The 22,416-nt window shown below is 41.4% G+C and overlaps 1 protein-coding gene across 1 annotated transcript in view; it reads right to left on the bottom strand.

Annotated features, from left to right (window-relative positions):
* Positions 1 to 16,162, bottom strand: part of AGPAT5 (1-acylglycerol-3-phosphate O-acyltransferase 5) — a 59,167-nt gene extending 43,005 nt beyond the window's left edge. The window contains exon 1 of the mRNA XM_086745245.1: positions 15,717 to 16,162. Coding sequence (XP_086601371.1) covers positions 15,717 to 15,935 — 219 coding nt within the window. The 5' untranslated portion in view covers positions 15,936 to 16,162. The remainder of the gene's footprint in view (positions 1 to 15,716) is intronic.
* Positions 16,163 to 22,416: the final 6,254 nt, after the last annotated feature.

Raw genomic sequence — 22,416 nt, 5'->3', positions numbered from 1 at the left:
CTTGTGACTACTGCATGAGTTAAAACAAATATAAAGGATCATTCCCTTAAAAAAACATGTATGATTGTGTCTGCCAATTATAACAGTTAATACGTATTATTTTTTATTTCAATAAGACTGGATCGCATTCACTTTTTAATCCCAGAGGAACACTTGCTCATTGTTACTGTAAGCAATTTCTGTGTACAACATTATGTCTTCCCATAAGTTACATGTGTTTAAATGTAATGGACCAAAATTTTTTACTCATGATAAAGCATGTAGCCATACTGTTGTATATAACTAAAGAAAAAAAAATAAAAATCAAAACTCTGTCTTTTCCTATTTATAATTACTTCTCATTAAACAGAAAAGAATGGATACTTTATTTCAAAGCAAAGGAATGAGTGAGAAAATCTGGAAACTCTGATTTGTTTGCTCAGATGGCTCAGCCTAAAAGGATGCAATGGCTTTAACTGCAGCAGCATTCACTTCAGCACTGCCCATTTCAAGAAAAAGCTTACAGAGTTCAGGAAAGGCCAGCAAACACCTATTCATGTATTAGACAGTCACAGCTAGGAACTGACTGCTACAAACTTAACGATACAACTGCTATTATAACGAGGTAAGAATGGCAACTACCAACCTGCATTCTCTAGAGGTTTCTTCAGATTTCACAAGAGACACCTACTCTGTGGGCAATCACTCAGCTCTCCTTCTGAGAATGAAGCATTTTTGCTTTATTGTGGTGTTTCTGGAAATTTTGATAGACCTTACACAACAGAGGGCTAACAGTTAAGAGCTTTCAATCCTGCAGCCCTTTTCCCTCTGAGATGATGTCTGAAGAACTCACCTGCTTGTGGACAAGTATGGGAAAAGTTCCCTAAGGATAAGCTTTCAGTTTCTGGCAATCTGATGCTTTTAGGTGAACTAGTGCTCCTAATGTATATTATAGCTGCAGAAGGAAATGATAAAGTACTCTTCTTCGTGGTCTCCAGAATAACCTCTGACTCCCTGCTGTTGCTTGTAGCTAACACTGCAGAATTCCCTGCTGCAGAGACTGCACAGCAGCAACTGGCTCCTTCTCAGTCTGCTGGTGCGGAAGAGATCTGGGGACCACAGTGAATGCAAGCACTTGAATGATTTACCAGGGACAGCAATGCAGAAAAAAAGCATCCACAGTGCCAGGTTATGTGCATGTCCCTTTTGAAGCAACCTGAAGAGATCACAGTAGCTAAAAGACTCTGGGTCCTCCTCAGAAGAACAGTGCCATTCCCAGGGTCTGCATAGCACCAGAGGGGGTGGGTCTTCTCCTCTGCAGGGCACTCACTAGCCAACACCAGGGAAGTGGTGCAGGACATGCTTGGGAGGCAATTTTCAGTTTCAGAAGCTAACATACCTACTGTTTCAGATATTTTACTCCCAGCTCTCCAAATGCCACAGCATACATAACATTCTACTGATGTATCAGCTTGAAATACTAAGAAGATAAATGTCTTGCCACAATGAAGCAAGTGAAAAACCTACTCATCTGAATAGGTGCTGCTTTGTTTAAAACATAATAACAACAACAAAAAAAAAAACAAAACAAAAAAAACCCAACCAAACAAAAAAAACCAACCAAACAAAAAAAAAAACAAACAGGCACAAAGAAGGCAAGCAAAGCAAACAAATTCAAAGGAAGAGAAACACAGCAAGCCAAAGTAAGCAGAGATTTAGGGTAAAATGTTTAAAATGCAGATTTACAGTCTAACATGGCAAATACTACTTGGGTATAGAACATCAAACTGTGTGCTTTTAGCTGTGTTTTGGTTGTTTCACAGCCCAGTTCACAATAACGGGTAATATGGTTACTGTTAGTACGGTCTTTCATAGAATCATAGAATGGTTAGGGTTGGAAGGGACCTTCAAAGGTCATCTAGTCCAACCCCACTCCAAGGAGCAGGGACATGCCTGACTAGATCAGGTTTCACATCTGTTTACATAGCAGTGCTGTCAAACTCAATTAACTTAGGTCTCAAATAGAGGAAACTGGATGCTAACAGATTCCCTTCTGTGGGAAGGCTGGTACCCAGCTCCCCTGGGTGCCATACGCCAAGCTGTTCACACACCCAGCACGCACAAAACACCTCAGAGTGCCGCAAACAGAGGAAGCTCTGATTCACTGTCAGGAGGTTACAAAAAATTCTCCTGATGGGAGAATTTACTAATTCAGTGATAGGTGACCCAGGTATGCAAACAGGAGCTCCTGGATGATCTGCTCACACCAGTTTGAGCTTCCCTAGCAGCCTCTGCTTCTTCCAGTGCAACTACGGCTGAGCTAACGTGGTAGGTCACGTACCTACCATATGATGCAAAACAGACATATGCAAAACAGTCGTACATGGCAGCCACACCTGAATAACTCGTAATTTGCATAGGGTTTCACTGCCACAAGCTGGACACTCCCAATGTTTTATTTCTTGCTTATGAAATCTGCACATACCAAAGAAAATTAAATAGATCATTTAATCACATTAGCTTAGTAAACAGGGGCATGACAAAAATAACTCAAGAGATAAAAGTAAACATACTGTCAGAAGACCTGCTTGCAGGTCAACTGGTGAATACATCAAACTCCTAGCAAAGAGATGTCCTGAATATGATCATTGATGTGGCTGATAATGGGAGCAGTTCAGGAGCTGACCTGCAAGCACATCTGTCACTTCTGCTTCAGTGGCAGTAAGGCAACACAGCTAGTTATTGGTGGTAAAAACTCAGTCCATCTCATCTGATGGCCCATTGTGTCTCCCAGCACCCTCATTCTCGGTTCCTCAAACTTCTTAACCCTCCTCCCTTCTCTATTCGAAGAAACAGGCGTGAATTGCAGAATGATCCTCCCTTCTCTGCTGTTACTTCAACAAAACTGATACCTGCACTGGGGCACTTTGAGGGGAAGATGGAGCCTTCTGATCAGGAAAAATGTCAGCCTCAAGCACAGGCTATAGCAACTGTAAAGAAGGATAAAAGCAGTAGGATGACAGCAGGAGAACATTCCTTCCATCTCCTGGAGGAAGAGACGATAAACAGAACATTCAAGACATCAACACTTCACTTAAAAAACCCCATACCATGCAAACTTTATATACTCAGCTGTGCTATCCTCACAACATGCACTTCTCTCCACTTTGCTATTTCTTCCTGACTACTTTTTAAACTGGGACTGCATGCTGTCTGGGACAAGAGCGTCTCTGTTAGCTGGGCACTACTACAACATGAGTGCTTATAAAAATAAATAGTATCCTAGGATGTATTTCTCATCTCTTTGTTAAAAACTCTGGATATAATTTTGTGGTGAAAGGGTGCAGCTTGCATCAACAAACCACCAAAAGCAACTACCAGATACGGCTCCTGAAGTCAAGGCACAACCCTGTGCCAGCTGACTTCTGCAGCATTGCTGCAGATACCTCATGGGAAGTTGTCTAAATTACCTCTTAGTCTAAACACCTGCCTGATGACACAATCAGTTCTTTGAGCTTCTACCTCAGATCACAGAATCTATTTACTCTGTTTGACAAGAAGCAAGCTCAAGACAGGATACAAATGGGGAACTTGCACTTGGTGCTCACAAAGTTCTCAGGTTTTCAGATGTCCTACTGTAAAAATTTCAAGTGTTTATTTTTCTGCACAGAAAACAGAGAAGTACTTTCATTTGCTTTTAACAGATACGGGTTTCACTTGCCTACAGTATAAGGAATATGAATTGGACAGAAGGAGAAAGGACTTCCATGTTTTAATTTTTAGTTGCTTTTTCTCTAGAGCTAAAAAAAAGTTTATCTTTAAGTATCATTTTTCTAAAAATATATTCAGGTCACATACAGTTTTTAGGTAATGGTCATATTCTTGCTACACCTCATAACCTCTTTAGTTAAAGAGAATATCTGCTCAGTACATAATTGCAGAAGTCTGAAGTCTGCTGCTCAGTCTCAGCATCAAACCATAAAAATCACAATGCAATTTGTTTTATTGAAGCAGAGAGTTCACTCAAATATTCTACAGCTATGTATTTTACTGGGGTTCAGTGAAGAAAACCATTGCTAAGAGACCGAGCTCCGGGGAATATTGAGAAGATTCCTATATGTAATTCAATTTTTTTTTTTTAATAAAACATTCGTTTGATCAAACCAGAAAGCAGTAACAGAGTACAGTAACTGCTATTTTCTCTCCTTATATTAGCAGCATATATGGATTATTCAGGACTGAATCATACCATCTGATGTTAAGTATGAAGTCTGCACATTTTTACTTTAATACTAACTTTTAGTCTTATGGTCTAAATTGACAAACTTATAAATACGAATGGTTATGCTTCATTCAATGGCACTAGCTGCATGTATAGAAAAAAAATCTAGTTCTGGTTATGACTGTAAAGGCTTTACAGTTTCTCAGCTATATAAATGATAATTGACCCCTGAATTAAGGGAAAATTCCTTCTGGAACAATCAGAATCAATAAAGTCTTAAAGCAAATGAAAACATATATTAATATTTATAATAAAATTTATAATATCTATGTCAGTAAAAATACAGCTTTAGAGTCTTTTATTCTGTGCATACTTGACTATTTTTTGTATTGGAGCATTAAAAAAGACTTGCAAATATTTAGGCTATAAGAAACCAGTTGCCTAATTTTCTAGAGCTTTACAGTGAATTAAATAATTTTCACTGCAGGTAAGCAGTCTGAAGAAAAATCTTGATAGTTTCACTGCCATCAGCTTACTGAAGGAAATAAAATAAACAATAACAACAACTATCACACTTACTTTAGAGCAAAAGCTGAGTTTCATACATAGGGAAGTTAACTACAAGCATCTAGTTACAGAGGCAGGCTCATTATGCCAACATTCCCCGTTATTCTGAATACTCTTAACCGGGTTACTGTAATTCTAAAAAAAAAAAAAAAAATCCCCCCAATCCTGTAAAAGGAATGAGACACTAGTCAACAGATAAGCTGTATCATCTGTTTAACCCGACTAGTTTTGTTTTCAATGCACACCTGTCTGCAGCTTCCACAGATACTGCAGAAAGGACCGAGATGTGAAGGACTTAATCCTACAGCAGAATTATGCACCTTTCCTTACAGACCTTCCGGAAGCCTCAGATGGTGATTTAGAGCAGAACATTACAAACCACTTTATTCACACCAGTTCAACATTAGCTAGAATGATGTGTACAGTTTCGCAGCTTCTCATCCACAGGGAGATTCAGGTGGTGATTAGTTTTTAGAAAAGGGGCATGTGGTAGAGCAAAGTTGTTCTGGGAAATTTCCGTAATAAGGGGAAAATCCAATCTGAACAAAAGGCTAATTTCAGAGAAAGTAAGTTGCCACAATACCAAGTACTTTCAGGCAATTTCAGTTAATTAACACTTATTTAAACAATAGTGCCACACTAGATTCAATAAAACCACTTCAGTGGTTACCCACTGCACATCAACCAGAAGCAGGAGCTCTTCGCCTTACATGCAGCTCATTGCTGTTAAAAGGTACATCTATGGAGCGGGGTTTCTCTCTCCTGAAAACAAACAGCTAAATCATCTTTTTCAAAGAAGCGGTGGAGATATATGTATGTAGAGAGAACTGAACTGATGCATCCTGTAAGCTGAGTTTGTACTCTTAACTCAATAAGTTAAAGAGAGGTACCATAATTTACTCCTTTTCAGTGTTTGTTTGTTTAAGTAGAAAAAAAAAGGAACTAAAACTTTTTTTGAGGTCCTCAGTCCTGTCAGCATATGTTAAATACCATTTGACAGTACTTTGTAGATTCAGGAGCTTTGCTTCTGATTCTGGTCAGGGCTATACATGGATTGGGAATTTTGCTTTAAGCGCACACAAGTACTTCATTTCTGCCTGGACTCCTTAGCTACCTGAAGAACCTTAAAAAAAAAAAAAAAAAGCATCTGTATAACTTAACTGTTTCAGTCTTGGTGACAGAAAAAAAAAAGCAGGACTTACCATGAACATAATGATTTTGGCAACTAAATTCTGAATAAATCCTATTTTCAATGCCTAAATAACCTCCTGGATCTTTCTGCAAATGACTTGTTTTGATTACAGTGCAGTTCTATGGTACAGGCCATGGAGCAGCCCACAATTACAATCAGTGACCACTTAAGAAAGTCAAAGTTGGAGCATCTAAATAACTTACCATAAATCACCAGTAATTACAATTTTAACAAGTACTGCACATACTTCCAATGTGTATAGCACATGTGAAATGATATTATTTACAAGCTGAGATTTCAACACAAGGGTTTTTCTGAACATCTGGCATCTTGGTATTACACAAAACCTGAACGTGCCTTCCAGCACAAGAGTGGAAGGAAGTATTCCACCTGTTTCATTAGGAGAGAAAGTCTCCCTTATAAGCCTTTGGCACCTCTGAGTTGTTCTTCTCGTAGATTTTTGTAATTTCCTTAAATGAAAGGAAAAAGTGACTCTCATTTCATGTAGCTATTGTTTACTTCATTGCTCTTCTGTAGTGGAAAATACATAATGTCCACATCCCATCCCATCCACTTCCCCCAAAATAGCAGCTACGGTGCCTTGGTACATTAAGCACATTCTGGAAATGTTATCCTCTGGGCACCTAACACCAGGTAGAAGCAGGAAACCTCATAGCAGTTCGCAGTGTTCCTATATAGCTAGAGCTGTTTATAATAGGAACTTTGCTTCTAAATGCCAAGGACTCTGACAAGGAGTTTATTGTATCTTTACCTATAATGGTCATACAAGCGTTTGTACTGAGTACAGACTGAACTGCTGTGAAGTTATCAGTGAGTTGATACGCATGGGAAAGAGGATGATTAAGAAACCTCCATGTCCTCTGCTTGTGGTTGTGGAGTAAGATTTTTTTAAAGCTCCTCCACACATCATTTTCAGTAAGTATTTAGAATGTAAGGACTATGGACTTCCAAGGTGAGGCAAAGACAACATTACACAGCAAACAGAGAACATGGAGGGAGGTATCTGAGCTAGTTGCAACTGATCTCACTCCAGGCCTGAAAACAGTAAACTCGAATCAGCCTCCAAAAATAGCCACTGTTAAAATTGCTCTAATATCTGCACACCACCACAGCGTGTGAACCAGTTCACCTGCAGCTTGCTCACGACTGTGCACTATGTTTGCTAACACAAAAAGAAACATGCATGCCCTCAGATTCCCAAGCAGCATTAGAAAATGAGACGGGGTAAGTCTTCAAATCGATCTTTCAGTTCCAGAGGAAAAATTACTGCAATTACTACACCACAGTTCAAAGTCACCCAAAATAAATATTTTTCTTCATGTCTAGATACGTGCTCAAATACAGATTTGATCAAATGATTGGTAGCTAATTTTACATTTAAAAATCAAACTAGCATGAACTGTGTGATTTCCTAGTCCCACACTGAGGAGCTAGTTATAACGGGGAAGATGAGAAGTAACGTGACAGAAATGAAATGAAGAAAAGAAGAAAAGAATTTCCCTATTTTTTTATCTCAAATCTCTTCATAGCATAAATTGAAATTGTCAGAAGAAAGATTAAATAATATTTTTCCCCTGAGAAGTTACGCTTCTTCATAATTGCAATGTCAAAATCCTTGAAATCTGAGCCTACTTTATCTAAGACAACTAAAACTGAGGGGAAAAAAAGGATACTCTGTAAGCCTGAGGTAAACAGCTTGAAATAATTGTAGTCAAATGTTTAACTATGAATAGACTCTTCTCTTAGCAGGAACAGTGTCTGATGGTAGAGTACCAGGAGAAAAAAAACTTCTCAATTAACAATCACCCTTACATAAACTATCTGGATGTATTACATAAGAAAAAGGAAAGGGCATGGAAGAGCACTGCAGAACTCCACGGCCCAGTATCTAACAACAGACAGTTAAATGAAGAAATATAAAAGTGTATAAAACTCATGCAGTTTAAAAAAAAAAAAAGTAACTCAAAAAAATTTGATAAGTAACATTTGTATTTCCAACTGTAACAAATTATGCAAGATTAGGACAAATTATATTAAGAACTGACTACAATATGAATCTCAAGATATTAAAATTAAAAATCTATTGAAACAGTATTTTTTTGAAATCAAACCATGAGGACTGTAAAACTACTAATAATAACTCCAAGCTAAATACTTGGAATCAGAATTTATAAGGGCTTTCAAACCTTCCCTTGGACTCTTTAGCTTTTCTTACCTGGCAAATACTTGACGTTTTACAATTTTCTTAGATATAGACAGTTAATTTTAAAATATAAACATACATGTTGGTTTTAAATTGCAGACAGTATTAGATAAGGATGAAAAAAATTCAGGTTCAGTTGTGACTCACCAATTAGAAAACATACCGTAGGCAAATTTCTACACAAAGCTTCTCACTTACGAACCCAAACAGCAGTAGCTTTGGTTCAGGTAGCTGATACTTGATTTCTAAAAATGCTAACAGATCTCAGTTTTAATTTATTTTATTTTTCATACATTAGGCAAAAGGGAGAGATGATCAAGACCAGCACTGAACGTGGGAATCTCCCCATACTAAATTATTTCCAGATGGCCCCAGTGCCACAGCTGCAGCATATCCAAACTCTAGCTGATATCCCCAACAAATTTGAGTCATGAAGGACTTCATTTTCACCTTCACAACGGTAGCCAAATGCATATAGAACAAAACTTAAGATATATGCAAATATATCTTTTGCAATATCTAAAAAAGAAAGAGCACAAAGCTTGCATACCTAATATATCTAATTTTGCTGCCTCACACCACAGCTGAACGTAAGAGTCTAAAATTAGGCATCCATCTCAATTTGCAAGCCACATCCCTCAGGCTTAGCAGGTATCACTTAATTTCTGCTACGGTAGCACACAGGACTCTTGCACAGTATAAAAGACAGCTGCTCCTTGAAACCTCTAATGAGATGAGCCAGGGTAAATCACCCTCATGGAGCTAGTATCACAGCTGAAAAATTTCATTATAAAAAGCTTCCTTCAAAAGTTCACCAGACAAAAGAGATTCACTTCACTATGTTCTCCAGTTTCTTGTGAATCTTTGCACAGCACCAGTCCTCAAGTGTCTATCACTCCCCCAAGACCTTTATTTCATTATTTCTACCATCGCAGATAAATGACAAGTTATGATTGTCTTAACCTCTCAACACGCCTCACAATAGCTAACACCATTATTTGCAAAGTGGCAACAGTAATGGGTCCTAAGAGCACGGGAACTACTAGCTACCAGCATGAACCATCCCTGGAAACGTTCAAGGCCAGGTTGGACAGGTCTCTGAGCAACATGATCTAGTCGGGGATGTCCCTGCTCCTTGCAGGGGGGTTGGAATAGATGACCTTTGAAGGTCCCTTCCAACCCTAACCATTCTATGATTCTATAACTAGGAAAGCGCAAGCCCTCAGAGGTTGCTCAGCGACCACCCGAGCTTGGAGGTTTGCCTTGCCAGCAGCTCTGTGCCTCCCTGCTCCCAGACAGTCCCAGTACTCTCCCACTCCTGAACTGCCAGACTGGAAGGAGAGCTCAAGAAACCCGAGCACAAGTTTGTAAAACCAAACTCATGGCAAAATGCAATTGCCAGCACTTTTTTTCCAAGCGCTACTGGAGAAGGATGAGAACTGACATCTCCTTTTGACCTTCCGGTTATGGCATTTGCCCAGGAAGTGGGTCCTCATCTTAAGATGGGTCAGATCCTATCACTCACATCTATGAACAGAAAGTACTGGAACAGGTTGCCCAGAGAGGTGGTTGATGCCCCGTCCCTGGAAACATTCAAGGACAGGTTGGACGGGGCTCTGAGCAACCTGATCTGGTTGGAGATGTCCCTGCTTCTTGCAGGGGGGTTGGACTAGATGACCTTTAAAGGTCCCTTCCAACCCAAACTATTCTATGATTCTAAGACGAACCTTCACTCTGCCCTGATGAAGCCTGGTTATGATGCCTCGCCCACTGTGGAAAAGGAAGAACCAGGTTCCTCAGAGATGACAACCCACCTCACCACCAGCAACCAGAAGCACCTCTCTGATGAGAGTATGCTGCAACTTGGCCATTAGATTTGCGCTGCCTCTTTTGCTTCCCACCTCCACCTTGAGCCCTTCTGAATTACTTGTTGGATAGCTGAACAGCTTCAAAAGGGAAAGCAGGGAGTAAGTAACGACAACCTTGTCTGGCAAGGCTTCTGTCCTGTGAATAGAGACGGGCACAGATCTTGTAACCCTCACTTCCAATGCAAACTGGCCAATGTCTGGAAGACGGCATCCATCCCAAGCTCAGACACTGAACTCTCCTCGCAGATTTCCTAGGAAGCCAAGAAATAAAACACAGCCCAGGCTCTACTCCACTAGAAAGCACAATCAGGAGTTCAGCAGCACAGTGTCTCCGCAAAGTTGTAATTTGCTCTAATACTAAGTAGAGGTGCGTGGCCAGCAGGTCGAGGGAGGTGATTCTGCCCCTCCTCTCTGCTCTAGTGAGACCCCACCTGGAGTACTGCGTCCAGTTTTGGAGCCCCCAACATAAGAAGGACATGGACCAGCTGAAGAGGGTCCAGAGGAGGGCCACGAAGATGATAAGGCTGGAGCACCTCTCCTATGAGGACAGGCTGAGAGAGTTGGGGCTTTTCAGCCTGGAAAAGAGGCAGCTCCGGGGAGATCTTATAGCAGCCTTCCAGTACCTCAAGAGGGCCTACAGGAAAGATGGGGAGAAGCTGTTCAGTAGGGCCTGTTGTGACAGGACGAGGGGTAATGGTCTCAAAATATAAGGAGATGGATTTAGATTAGATATTAGGAAGAAATTTTTTACAATGAGGGTGGTAGAGCACCGGAACAGGTTGCCCAGAGCGGTGGTGGAGGCCCCATCCCTGGAAACATTCAAGGCCAGGCTGGATGAGGTTCTGAGCAACCTGATCTAGTTGGAGATGTCCCTGCTCCTTGCAGGGGGGGGTGGACTAGATGACCCTTGAGGGTCCCTTCCAACCCTAACCATTCTATTAGTAGTTTTCAACCTGGCTGAGACACAGCAAGTCCAATATTGACCCAGAAATCACACTGCCTTAACAGAGATCTCCCGTATTTTCTAAAATAATTGCTAGAAATACCGCAGCTCTGCTAAACAACGAGGTAGCATCTGATTCTCACAGCCCTTCCAAAGTCCTGTAATGACAATGAAAACCAGAATTTCACAATGTCTTTAATGAAAGCACCACTTCTCCTATTCAGCAGGAAGTGGGGGTAGGGAAGAGAGCCGACACAAGCACTGAACAAAATCCATGCACATTAATTCAGTCACGGATTTTATTCAATTGTCAAAACCTTTCAGATGGAAAATGATCCTTTGGGAAGCACTCTAAGTGATGATTTCTTTATTATTTCTTCACTGCCACTCAATACGAAATATCAAACACAATTACAACAAAAAGTTGAAGAACGTTTAGTCCTCATCTGATCTAAAACATGTGCATGAACACAACAGGCATTAATTTCATCACCCTGACAGCAACTGGGATAACATGCTAAGGGTCACAGTGAGATGACAGCATTCATCATATTGAACTACCAGTCCTTTCAGCCCTTCAAACGTCCTAATCACTGGCATATTTGCAGTCATTTTGGTTTCCACATTCTATGGCAAGTTGCAGCTGTTCATTGTCTGTATGAAAACAAAAGATCAGTCTTCCCTAATATAATAAAGACAAAAGCAGTAACGCAACTGCACAGTTCACAGGCTACTTGATGATTTAGAAGCTTGGGGCTAAATGTACTATTAGCACAAGCAAACACAAGTCCTCCAAAGCGCCTGAATTGCACCTGTTTGTGTCAGTGACTGCTTTGGCCCATCGCTGATAAAATTAACATACTTCACTCTGAGACTTACTACTCACTTTACAAAGAGTTCAAGCATCTCACATACATTCTTCCTAGAAAAGAGTACTGTAGCACTTCTGCAGCTTACAGCAGGGCAGGTGGGAAGCAACACAACTGCATCTGTATCAAAGGCAACACAGCACCAAAGCAGTGCCATTCTCTCTATGTTGCTTTCCAACAGATTGCAATTACAGATTTTCAGGACTACGAGTTTATAATCCTGGAGATGGTTGAAGAGCACTGTCATAATGCCATGTATAGGTTAATTTTATATATCTACAGCTCCTTAATAAAATTCATGGGTATCTGCTAAACTGCAATTGCACTGACACATTTACACATCATTACAGGATTTCACTTTACAGTCACATGGGTTTTGTCCAGTTTACCTAATTTACAGGATTGGTATGTTCTGGGTTACTTCTTTCTACTCTAAATACTGGTTCTTCAACTTTCTATAACCAGCTCCTGCATGACAGTCAAAAAAAGGGCAATTTTTGGAAATTCATTAACAGAACTCTAATATTTCTGGAAAACCTAAACTGACTCCGTCTTAGCTTAAGTGCTCTTAGGCTTTGTAAAACAAACCGTTTTGGAGGAAAAAAAAAAACAACAGGTCTGACCCAAAATGTAAAAAGGAAAAGTATCTGCAGTATGAGAAAGTAAGAAACTTTTACAATTACTTCATGAGCCACTTTCTAGAACATAAATACTCAGTAAGGGTTCACAGCAATTACAGCTCTGTAATTATTTCAGATCTCTAGTCAAATACTTAAGAGAAAGGGAATTATTAGTCTTTCAAGATCTTCTGTCACGCAGTTCAGGTTATCACCTTATTTAGTTATAATTCACAACTGAAAAACATTTGCTACAAAGATAAAATGCTTTGCTAGCATGAAGTACAGATTTTGTTTTAATAAACTTGGCTAAAAACACCCAAGGCAAGGAGAATAAAAAAAGAAGAAAAATACATGTGTGCATACAGGCGTGATGGGGACACAGATTTAGGTACTTGATGGACTAACAGCAGATGATACACAGAAACATCACTTCCTGACAGATAAATAAATAAAAAATAAAATCTAAGATACACTAGTATTTCATTCAGTCAAAAAATAATCTATGTTTATGATCCAAACCAACTTTATTCTATAAGGCCCCACTCACATTGCTGAAAGTTTCAGTAAACTTATTATTTTAAGATCATACATCTCAAACATTCACAACTGCCTTGGAGTGTTACCGCACTGAAAAACCACAAATACTCTAAGTGTAGTAAGCCACAGAAAGCTAAACAGTACGTAATCTTAAAGACTTTTTATATAGGATAAGACGGTGGCAGTGCTAAGAAAAAGCCACTTAAAGCTTTGATTCAGTAAGTCACTTAAGCACCTAAATAATCCTAATTACTTCAGTGAGACTACACAACAAGTTCCAGTATTCTGATGAATGAGGTTGTTGGTCTCCCATTTATCCAGTTAGAAAAAAAAAATCTCAACACACTTCAACTGACTGAATAAATTAATAGACCTGAAAGAGAGACTGAATTCCTCTCTCCCACGCCTATTGCAATGCCTTAATGCTAGTAAAGCCCTACAGCTGCCTTCATGAACCCACATAAGTTACTATTCTTGCATTAGTTTTTGGGATTAAGTTTAACGATGCTACACTTCTGCATCTAATTCTATGCCTTCAAACAGCCGATTCACAGTATCTCTCAGGTTACCATCCCAATCTCAAACACTCAGGCACGTGCTTAACTTTCCACTATGAATTTCAAGTCAAACACGTTCAGCATTCACAAGAGTAGGTCCGAAAGGACACCCTGTTTCTACTCTTTAAAACAATGGGAGATATCTTCCAGTTAAACGATACATGAATTTTAAGGATTCTACCTCTTACCTCTCCACACATGTATCATATTCTCCAAGTTTTTATTTATCTTTCAGTCTCAGTTACTATTTTACTTATCCTGTGACATACGCCATGTTGGTTTTGTGGACCCTCTTCTTTGTTTCTGTTATCCTTAATTTCAGCTTTGCATATATCATCTCTTCTTCTCTTAATATCATCTGTTGCGTACTGTGACAAAGCATCTCTGTGTCCTAAGTGATCACCTGTACTGTCTCCCATCTTTTTTTTTTTTTTTTTCTGTGTGTGGATGAAGTTTTATCAGTGTAATAAAATAAAATAGAGGTTAGCAGACAATGGCTGTCTTTTTGTTTCTTTTGGTTAGCCTCTTCCTTTCTTTATGTCACAGGCATTTTTTTTTTTTAACAGAAGTTCTTATCAAAAGTTCAAAGTGGTTGGTACTCTGTGCACACCATTTGTAGGAAATTTGAGTAATTTTCTGCCACAATTTATATCTTGATTTTTGGCTCTCATTCTTAAAATGAGTTAAACTACTATACTGCTACTTTCAGCAGCTAACGACCAAAGTGTGTTACTACACATTAAAACACCTGCATTAAAGATGCTACATAAAAATGCAGGCAGATAAAACATTAAGTACTTAATCTGTGAACTACCTCTCCTCCTTCCATTTTTTCCTCCTTTTTCTTAGAAAAACACCCAGACATGTGAATCACAACACAAGTTAACTAATTGGACAATATGCAAGGGTGAAGTTACTTGAGTTACAAGCTGAATCAAAATCTAATTACCACTAAAAGAAGATCTCACTTCTCTTTTGTATCTGGTCTATTTACCCTGATGTTTAACTGTGCAATTCTTCTATCTGTAGCTGGCTTTTGGGGTTTCCAAGACTATGTATGAAGCGAGGCCTACAGCTCAAGAGTGGAAGTTAGTGGGTACCCAGCTCTATTTCAAAAGAAATGTCTCATAAGACAGTGAATGAATGCTTCAGCCATAAATACGAAAAAGGGCCTATTTGTACCAGCTCTGTCACCTGCCAGTCAACATGCAAGCACTTGTTATTCATTCCCAAGCACCTACAGGTGACACTAACTTAAAATACACTTCTGTATACTCAGATAACTTTGGAAGTCAGGTTTCAAAGCAGTAAGCACCTGTTATTTACTTAATTATTTTTTAGAAGTAGAATTAAAAGTCATCTTATTTACTTCTCAAATTGTAGACAAACATGTAACCTTTCAAACATTTAACACTTTGTGAGGTAAGTGAAGTATTATTTGAATGCAGATACCCTTCTGGTCATGCAAGAGAGGCCTCCAATTCCAACTTATTAACCTGAAACATTGGACTTCAGCTTCTGAGGTACTGAATAATCACAAGCCATGGCTGATCCAAAACTTAAGGGCCAAAGATGGATGGGGAGCAGACTACACGAAAACTGAGAAGCTGTAATAATTCACAGGTTAAGTAATCTATTTATTAAAAACTTGTAGGTGTGTTAAGTACAGTGATAGGCGATTATAGTTTTCTTATCTGCTGCCAATTTAATACTACAGCTGTGCAACACAGGCCACAGGGTTCAAGTGTGCAAAGGTGGCTGCCATTGGAGGGCTGACAGAGCACGACCGCTGTCGCATCCCTTCCGTTTTCCCAACCTGCAAAACGAACACAACACCAACACTCCGTGAAAAGCATCACCAGGGGACACCAACAGCGGCTGCCAAACACGAGTGTGCGCCACGGATCCGGAGATCCCGCCGGTACCGGGGAGAGGCCACGGCCCGCACCTGCTGCCGGCGGCCGCTTCCTCCCCGCCGACCTCACACGGCAGCGGGCGGGCCCTGCGAGGCCCTGGACCGGCCTGAGGGAGGCAACGAGGGGCAGGGAGGCGAGCCGAGAGCCGCGGGCCGACATCACCGACGGCCTCTCCCCGAGGGCCCCCGGAGCTCTCCGCCCTGCCCTGCCCGCCCGGCTCACCTGCACGCCCGTGTAGTTCTCGAAGAAGAAGAGCACCATGCTCTGGTAGATGGTGTAGAGCCGGTCGTCCACCTCGCGGTAGAAGCGGGCGGGCAGCACGGCGGAGAGCAGGCGCCAGGCCCCCCAGGCCAGCACGTAGGTGGGCGCCGTGCCCATCATGACGGCGGCGGGCAGGGCGTAGCGCATGGAGTAGGTGTGCAGCACCAGCGACAGCAGCATCTTCCCGCTGCCCGTCCCGGCCTCACCGGGACACCCACATGGGCGACGCGCTCGCACTCAGACCGGCAGTCCCGCCGACCGCATCACCCGCCGCCCCGGGCGGACCCGCCAGGCGGGCGGGAAAGCAGCAGCAGCAGCGGCCGCCACGGGCAGGGAAGGAGGAAAGAAGAGAGAAACGGGAGCGAGCACCAGCTCACGGCTCCCCCCGCGCCGCCGCCGCCACCATATTGCCCGGCCGGAGGAGGAGCCGGGCCGGCAGGAAGGCGGCCCCTCGGCGGCTGCGAGGGAACTTCCGGGACGAGGCTCCACCCCAGCCGCGGCCTGAGGTTGTGGGCCCTGCCGCCGCCGCTGCCGCCCTTGCTCAAGCTGGTCCGGCCGCCCGCAGGCGCGCCTCACGAGCAGGCCCTGAGTCGTGTCCCCGTCCCCGTCCCTCCCCGCTCGGGTCCGAGCATGCAGGAGTGGCTACCCCCCGTCCGGCGCGGGGGGTCCTGGGCTGTGCCCTCAAGGTGTGGCACAGGGCTGCTCACCGCTGTGCGAGGCGAGGCACCCGCCCTTATATTTGATTTGCTGTAATTAGCATTAATTTTACCCTAGCGTAGTGTAAGTTGGAAGCAATTTTCCTTTTTTTTTTCCTCCCGACTTTTTACCGTGAACTTCAAGTGGAGCGCTAAGAAAATTGTATTCACTACTTTAGTCAGCTACAACCACAGTGATGGTTGGGGGTTTGTACGCATTTCATGTTCACCAATTTGTGTTTTGACTTCTCCAGGTTCTTGGAAAAGCAGGCAGCTGCCTGCCTCCCATCCTCTCCTCCCTGGCCCCCAATAACCTGGTGACAGCAGCAGCCAGATGCACCAGCTTCTTTTGCAGAAAATGCAAGAAGACTTGTAGAAAACAACAGTGTAATAACCTTCCCAGAGGGAGTTTCTTACTAAGCTCTAGCCCATAGTGAAGCGTTTGTTCCTTGTTTTTAAAAAAGTACATTTTATCCTGAAGCTTGTGAAGATCTCATTGCTTTAAAATAAATGGATGCTCAATTCCTTCTGCTAAGATTCTGTTTTCCTTTGCCAGGCTTTAACTGGAACAAGCTTCATCCTCTGCTGTTGTTTACCTTGTACTAGCTGTTTTTTATTACGTGTTGAAAATTGTATCCTGAATAGTTCAGCAAAACAAGACGAGGGGAATGATACTAGGTTAAAGTACGTTGCCAACGTTCTCTTCAAGCCACCTCAGGGGTCCTGTGCCCCACAGTGAGACCTTGTATTTGACACCCATCGTAGCTTCTGTGTCCCTAACAAGATTAAATGGCCTTTATTTCCTTCCCCCTCTCCAGAAAGTGGGGGCAGGAGGGGTGATAACAGCTTTTCTATCAGGGTTCCCCATCCTGATCAGCATGTACATCTCTGTCCTTTCTGAGTAACTGCATAAGCTACCCTCGGTTTAGGACTACCAGAGTAGAGGAACTTTCCCCATCACGGCCTCTTTTGGCAGGGAATTTGTCTGCTCCAAACCAAGCAAACCTAGACTGTACAGAAAATTGAGGAGGAAACTTCTGTTTTGTGATGCCTATTACTTGGCCACATGGAAGATAAAGTAATTCGCCACAATACAGGGAGGAGAAAATAATCCATGCAGGAACGAGTACACTGGTGTGGCTGGAATGGCAAGACGGGAGAGTGGATCCAGACCTGTTGCTTTACAAAGGCAACTGCAGAGAGAGACTAGGATTCAGAGCAACTATGTATTTTTGGCTAATGAGACTGCAGTCAGGAGTGGAAAATGTAAATTAGCACTTAGGTAAAATAAACAGTGAACTGGGACTAGGAAATGGTGGCAGATTGGGAAAATACAGGGAAATTCAGCTGGCTGGGCTTAAGGTAGGGTATGAGCTTGTGAGATGGGGTTAAACACTCAGTGAACAGCCTGAAGAGATGAGTTGCAGTGAAAATATGAAAGGAATAAAAGTAATCTTCATATCAAGGAATGAACTTGGGGCCTCTGATTCCATATATGTAAAATCATATCTTTCCTTACAGGACATTAAGTTCACTCATAGTTTTGAAGAACTTGGATATTATAATGATTACTAAATCTGGAGAAAGGAATGATTCTGCCTCTGGAGCATGATTTGACCATCATGATAAATAAGAATTGAAGACACACCTTGAACAAAAAGCAAAATAAAATATCAAGCTCATCAAGAAATAATGCACATTCTATGTACCAAATGCAATAGAAGTCTAGTGAAAAGTAGTACCTAATCTCATAGTTGAACTCAGACAAGCAGTCTTGATCTGGCATTTCTTGATATGTTTAAGTGGTTGACTTTGCAACTTTAATTATATTCTCTCAGTTTAGGATTTGTGGGGCCCTTTTGTATATGTGTTTATATACATAGCTGTTCTGCATAGATGGTTATTCCTGTTTTGAATCTGACTCATTCCTTTGCCTTAGTGATAAAAAAGAGCACTGAGGTGCTTCAGTTCACTAGGCTTACATATATAAAGACATGCCTTTACCATCTTTAGAATGGTTGCCCCTTGACTCCTTTGAATGTTTTTTTCCCTCCTATAGTACCAATGAGTAAGTAAGACTACGTTTTTAACGTGCCCCCTCTTTTTCCTTTTTTGTTACAGTAATATTTGAATTTTATTTTTTATGCTTTTTCACATTATTAATTAATTAATTTGTCACCATCCCACACCACACACACACACATGTTCACACACCTCATTTCTGCTTTTGGTCATTTAGGATTTTCAACAGACTCTTTTAATACAATTCCCTCTCTTCATCAAGTATATGTTATCAAAGGTATAGATACTGTTTTACTTTTTAGTCACACAAAAAGTAGAGTTTCTTGTACTAAGGCTTAGGGCTTGTTTAATTTCCTAGTATAGTTCTATCAGTATGATATGGTAATATGGTGTTGAAATGTCTGCAACTGAATGAAACTCAAACTTTTCCACTCACAAAATGAGTACGCCACAGTGATTAGATCTGGGGCACTGCCACCAAGTCCTTGCTTCACTTGATTCATAGGCATTTTTTATCCTATATCATCCTGAATTGTGCCGCAGGAATTTGAATATTGGTCTTTCACATTCTAGGCTACAGAGGCAAAATAAGAAAAATGTACTGATCCTTGCTACAATTTGTAATTTCTAGTCCTATAAAAGCATAGGCCATAATTACACCTGCTTTAACTGAAATGCCAGTCTATCAGCAGAATTAATTCCTTGTCATTTTACTTTCAGCTGGAAGAAGCAAAATTACGCCATTTAGGGTGATTAGGACTCCACTTAGGAAATTAGGACTTCAAACCTGTTAAGGTATTATTTTCTTCTGTAGAACAACCTTGAAATTTAAAAGACTAAACAAGCCTGCAATTTTGGAAAAAGAACATGTCTGCCATGCCTAAGAAGCTCAGTCTGTTTGATGTGAGCATAATTATCTGGTGTGAACCTGATTATTCTATTGTTAGGTTCTTCTGCCAGTGGTTGTCACCTCTAAGGTGGCCTCATCACACTCTGGAAAAACATCAGACTCATAGTGAAATATACCAGTGACAGTACCTCTAGAAGGAACCATAAACTGTGTCACTAAGCACCGACTCTGAACGTTAAGGGATTTTCTTGTAGTGCTAGTCACATGATGGTGTTTCACAATTCTGCCACCCACTCACTGTAATTATCAATTAGACTCAGCAAAGCCGGATAACATTAAATACAAATCAAACTGCTTCTAGGTTTAGACTTTAAACCTTTACAGATGGTCTTATCTTCAACAATATCCTGGGAGATTATTTATTGGTATTACTTCTGTTTATATGTGCTGAGAAATGAGGCACAGATATTAAGGCCAAAGGACTAGATCCAAATAAGCACCTAAATTCCTGGAGTCTGTGACTCTGAGTGGGTATCTAGGCTTTCTGTACAGCACATGGCATGCAGAGAGCTAAGCAGCACAGAACAGGATCCACAGCAATCATCAGTCTGAGCAGGAAGTTGATTAAAATTAGCAAGCTCAATGTGTATTTGTCTAAAGTCAGGTAAAAGGACACGCTGAGGATGGCATTGTGGCCTAAATATGGCTTCGCGGGACCTCATTCTGGATTTCAGAAACACCTCTGTCAACTTGAGATTCACAACCCACAGATCTCTCTCTCTGAGTTTGGTTTGGTAACACAATTTTTAAAATGTGGCCAGGAAAGGTGTCAACATCACCTCCTATTTCCACTCACATGGACAGAGAACTGGATTAGACACGGATTCAGTTTGTTGAGAGTATCAAACTCGTACCTCTGATCTTACCTGCAGGGTAAGAATAATGAGTATCTCTCATGTTGAAGATGCATTTACTTAGCAATTGTTTAATGCAACATATAAAAATAATTGGATTAGATTACTGGTAGACTAGTTTAGATTACAGTTAGACTAGTTTAGACAAGTGGACTAGTTTAGATTACAGGTCCTCTAGATGTGTGCCTATTCTCTAACAGCAGCCATAACCTTCTGCATTTCTCCATGTTTGTTCTAGGAGATGAAAGCTTCCTTCAATCCTGAAATCCTCTCCAATCTCAGGTGAGACTTGTAGTTTGTGTCCATCCCTGGCTCTGGCCTTGCAGGACTCCTTCTTGTGCCTCTGTCCCAGGGGACTCCTTGGCTGCCCCTCATACAGAACACGGTAAGGCTGTACAACATCTAGCTGGTCCACTTCAGAAACACATCTACATGCTTGTGCTCTACTTGTTTTCATGTCCTACCCAGAGAATAGATATTTTACCACCAGAAAATGGTGAGGAGGCCCAGTGTGCCAGCTTGTGTTCTGAGATAATTCCATGATCCACAATAAGTTTTCCCATCTTATGTCCCTGGGTGGCAGTGGGCCTGGTTGTACTAATGATGTGATTTACAGTCTTTTGCATCATGCCCTTGCAGTGAAAGGGAAACTCAAGTTCAGCTACACATTAATTGAGGCAGGTTTCAGTCTTTCTCTGCTTCCTATGAAATCTCCAAGCCTTCTCCAAGCCTCCCATTTGTAGTTCAAGGTCTAGAGGTAGGTACCACTTCTATATATACACCAGTAATCACCAACAGATTTATCCTACATGTACCTATCCATTCTTCATTTTACCCATATTGGCTTTTAGCCTCTACAACAACCTTTGGCAAGCAGTAGAATCATCTCCTTTTGTTTTGAACCTTCCTCACTGTAGTTTCATTTTTTGTGCCTTGGAGCTTGTATTGAAAGAGATAGAAAATCCCTTTCCACTCTCTTATTTGTGCCACTCTTGATTTTTACAGATCTCTATAATATCCCCTCTAGGCTGTTTTCCAGACTGACTTTTACTCAGTTATGCCCCATATGAAAGCTGTTCTGTAACTTCTATCTTGCAAGCATAGCCAGCATTATCTATGGCACTTGCTAACTTTTATGGTTTCACTTTGCAAGTGATTCTTCTTTTACCAAAAATAAATCTTGAAATTTCATGTGAGACATTATATTCACTCTCATAGCATTTATCCATAAAAATAACGTTCAGATTGTCTGCTACAGGTCTAGTATAACATAGAATCATAGAATGGTTAGGGTTGGAAGGGACCTTCAAAGATCATCTAGTCCAACCCCCCCTGCAAGAAGCAGGGACATCCCAGACTAGATCAGGTTGCTCAGAGCCTCATCCAACCTGGCCTTGAATGTTTCCAGGGATGGGGCATCCGCTACCTCTCTGGGCAACCTGTTCCAGTGCTCTACAACCCTCAGTGTCAAAAATGTTTTCTCTACCTCCCTCTATTTTAAAACCATTACCCCTCGTCCTGTCACAACAGGCCCTGCTGTACAGTCTCTCCCCATCTTTCCTGTAGGCCCCCTTGAGGTACTGGAACACCGCTATAAGGTCTCCCCGGAGCCTCCTCTTTTCCAGGCTGAGAAGAGAAGTACTAATCATAGGATTGTTGGCCAGGCTGTCTGCCATATGCTTGTTCTCCACATCCAGCATATCCTCCATGGCACTTGGACTGTGACCTTGGCCCCACTCTGCCATGGCACCCACTGGCCCTGCCTCACCATTTAATAAACCAAACTAGTAAAGGAGTTTATTGCAAATGGCTCTAAAACATTTTGATGACCCTTGGGAAATGGCGATTCTCAAAACTCTTTAGAGATCTTTCAGGAAAGAGAGTTTCAATGAATATACTCTTTTGCATCAAGCTGGATCCCTATCACCTTTCACCTGCCTCCAAGTTTTCTCCTTCCTCTTGTTAGAGTCTTTACCCTGTTTCCAGCTTTCACCCATCAAACTCTCAGTCTCCCCTCCAAAATGCATTCTTTGTTCTCAGCTCTGCTCTGTCTCTACATGTTTTTTTTCCAATCTCCTTCCCAGGCAAACCTAGCTAAATCTACTCCCATGACTCCTCTGCATCCCATTCACATTTCTCACACAATGTCAGTCTTTTTTTCCTAGTGAATCCTAGTTTGC

Source organism: Chlamydotis macqueenii, chromosome 3 (assembly GCF_036417535.1).
Source record: "Chlamydotis macqueenii isolate bChlMac1 chromosome 3, bChlMac1.mat, whole genome shotgun sequence".
Lineage (NCBI taxonomy): Eukaryota > Metazoa > Chordata > Aves > Otidiformes > Otididae > Chlamydotis > Chlamydotis macqueenii.
This window is presented reverse-complemented; position numbering and strand designations above follow the sequence as displayed.